The sequence below is a fragment of the Vigna umbellata genome, chromosome 4 (assembly GCF_029865625.1).
Source record: "Vigna umbellata cultivar VRB3 chromosome 4, Vumbellata_1.0, whole genome shotgun sequence".
Taxonomy (NCBI): Eukaryota; Viridiplantae; Streptophyta; class Magnoliopsida; order Fabales; family Fabaceae; genus Vigna; species Vigna umbellata.
In genome coordinates this window covers 23,847,643-23,850,294 of record NC_142168.1, presented here as the reverse complement: position 1 = coordinate 23,850,294, position 2,652 = coordinate 23,847,643, and the positions used below count along the sequence as shown (strand labels likewise).

Genomic DNA, 2,652 nt, shown 5'->3' with positions numbered 1-2,652 from the left:
CTTTAATGCAGGTATAATAATTGAAAGATTTGAAAATAATTTATTTTGGTATCCATGATTCATGAAAAATAATAAAATTACTATCCTTAAAAATTATGATTATCTAATTTGAAAACTCGATGTAATTTATTTATTTAATTCAAATTTACTTGTGTGTAAATATGTTTGAGGATGAATTTTGATAGACTTGACAAACTTAAACTATACTTGATAGTTCAAATCGAGTGAATAAGTCATAAAATCTTCTAATGATTTTTTGTATTGTGCATTCTTTTATAACTTTGTTGCACTTCTTCTATAACTCTTTGAACATCTTCTTAAGCCATATGTATTCCTCAATCATGCATCTTCAAAGTTTCTTAGCAATCCTTTTAATATAACGCGTGATTTTTTATTGCAAAAAAGTAATAATTATTCTTCACGAGTTGCTGTGTATTTATATTAATTACAAGAGAGTGTAAAAATGGTATTATAATGTGTAATGTTGATAGTGTTAATTTTGAGCATTACTTAATTTTATTTAAATTAAAAATTTAAATAATTAAAAAGTTTAATAAAAAGCTCCAAATAATTTAGGAAGATGTAATACAATACAAATCACTTATGGGGACTTTCACATTTTTCAAAACATTCCAAACTAAATCAGAAGAAGCAAAGATAGAAAGAAAAGTAACCCCAAACTGATAGCATCAAGCTCCTCCTCATCCTCCATTTCTCGCTCACTCACACTCACTGTGATTTTCTTCTTCATCTTCTTCTTCTTTATCTTCTTCCCAATGCCACCACTCCACATTCTCCCCGGCGCCACCCTCTTCCCCAACCCCCTCCTCCGCCACCCGTCCAAAACCCTAATCCCCAAACCCCGTCCCCCCTCCGCCCTCCTCCAGTGGAACCGTAAGCCTGAGCTCTCGGGCACCACCCCGCGCGTCACCGTCATCACCTCAGGCAAGGGCGGTGTGGGAAAGACCACCACCACGGCTAACATTGGCCTCTCCCTAGCCCGCTTCGGCTTCTCCGTGGTGGCCATTGACGCCGACGTGGGCCTCCGCAACCTCGACCTCCTCCTCGGCCTCGAGAATCGCGTCAACTACACCGTCATCGAGGTTCTCAACGGCGACTGTCGCTTAGACCAAGCCCTCGTTCGCGACAAGCGCTGGTCCAATTTCGAACTCCTCTGTATCTCCAAGCCCCGCTCCAAGCTACCCCTCGGCTTCGGCGGCAAGGCCCTCACGTGGCTCGTTGACGCGCTCAAGGCGCGTCCAGGCGGCTCCCCCGACTTCATCCTCATCGATTGCCCCGCCGGCATAGACGCCGGCTTCATCACCGCCATCACGCCCGCCAACGAGGCTGTCCTCATCACCACGCCCGATATCACGAGCCTCCGCGACGCCGACCGCGTCACCGGCCTCCTCGAGTGCGATGGCATCAGGGACATCAAGATGGTTGTGAACCGGGTTCGCACCGATATGATTAAGGGCGAGGACATGATGTCGGTGTTGGATGTGCAAGAGATGCTGGGGTTGCCTCTTCTTGGGGTTATACCTGAGGACAGTGAGGTTATCAGGAGCACCAATAGAGGATACCCTCTTGTGCTCAACAAGCCTCCAACTTTGGCTGGCTTGGCCTTTGAGCAAGCAGCGTGGAGGCTCGTGGAGCAGGATAGCATGCAGGCCGTGGTGGTGGAGGAGCAACCTAAACGTGGGTTCTTCTCCTTTTTTGGTGGGTAGGATTCTTTTTTTTATTTTGTGGTGTTTAGGGTGTATAGTTAGGTAGTCGAGATTATTTGTTTTTGCTTAAATGATCGGTTGAGTATGAGTAAATCTGTTTTATTGGTGTCTATAGAGAACGGAATTTGAGGTTTTTTTTTTTTCTATATTTCCTTATGCTGTTGATGGATTAATGAGAGTTCTTCTGACCAAATTGAGTGTTGGGATGTTGGAGCTCTAATGCAATGAACATTTTTTTGCTTTGTTAATGAGTGAAGTTATGATATGATATGGTGATAGCCAATGAATGGAAAAGAAATTTGTTAAGTTGTTTATATTATGCCGTATCTCTGATGGATTTCCATTTGATTGGTGTTACTGTATTCGCTGAGTGATTGATCTTCCACTTTTTGGGTTGGTTTGATTGCAACAAAATATATATTAATTTCGTTTTCTGGTGTTCTCTAATTCCCAGATGATTTTGATGTTATTTTCTGATTAGAAATTAAATTTCTTCTCAATAATTTAGGTTTAATTAACGTAGGATGACTGCTGAGATGAAGTGCTAGGTTAGGAAGAACCAAACTTAGATGTAGTTCGTAGGGTGCCGTTAGCCCTATTCTCTAACTAGAATTTGAGTTTCAATTGGTAGTCTATATTGATTTTCAACGAAACCTTTATTAGGATGATTGTTGAGGTGAAACTTCAATTCTCGCTGAGAACATAACACTCAAAACATCTAAAGAAATCAATTTACCTTTTGTTAAATTGTAAATGGCAGGATAAACTTGCAATATTGTCTGTGGTTATGGAAGTGTTTCTGCTGCAATGCTTGTCCTTGATGGAGGAGGCAACTGTATAAAGTGTCATTTTTAATTTTAAGTTTATTTTGTTAATTCAATTTCCATTTCTAGTGCGTTTCTTTGATTGGATTAATGGCTCTACT

General features: G+C 41.0%; 1 protein-coding gene across 1 annotated transcript; it reads left to right on the top strand.

Moving 5' to 3' along the window:
• The first annotated feature begins 622 nt into the window (after positions 1 to 622).
• On the top strand, positions 623 to 2,046 carry MIND (septum site-determining protein (MIND)). The gene has a single exon (XM_047291585.2). It carries the CDS (start codon positions 777 to 779, stop codon positions 1,725 to 1,727), a length of 951 nt encoding a protein of 316 aa, XP_047147541.2. The 5' UTR covers positions 623 to 776; the 3' UTR covers positions 1,728 to 2,046.
• Positions 2,047 to 2,652: the final 606 nt, after the last annotated feature.

What these genes read in the sequence shown, in the direction of transcription:
- MIND (XM_047291585.2), top strand. Translation starts at nt 777, where the DNA reads ATGCCACCACTCCACATTCTCCCCGGCGCCACCCTCTTCCCCAACCCC.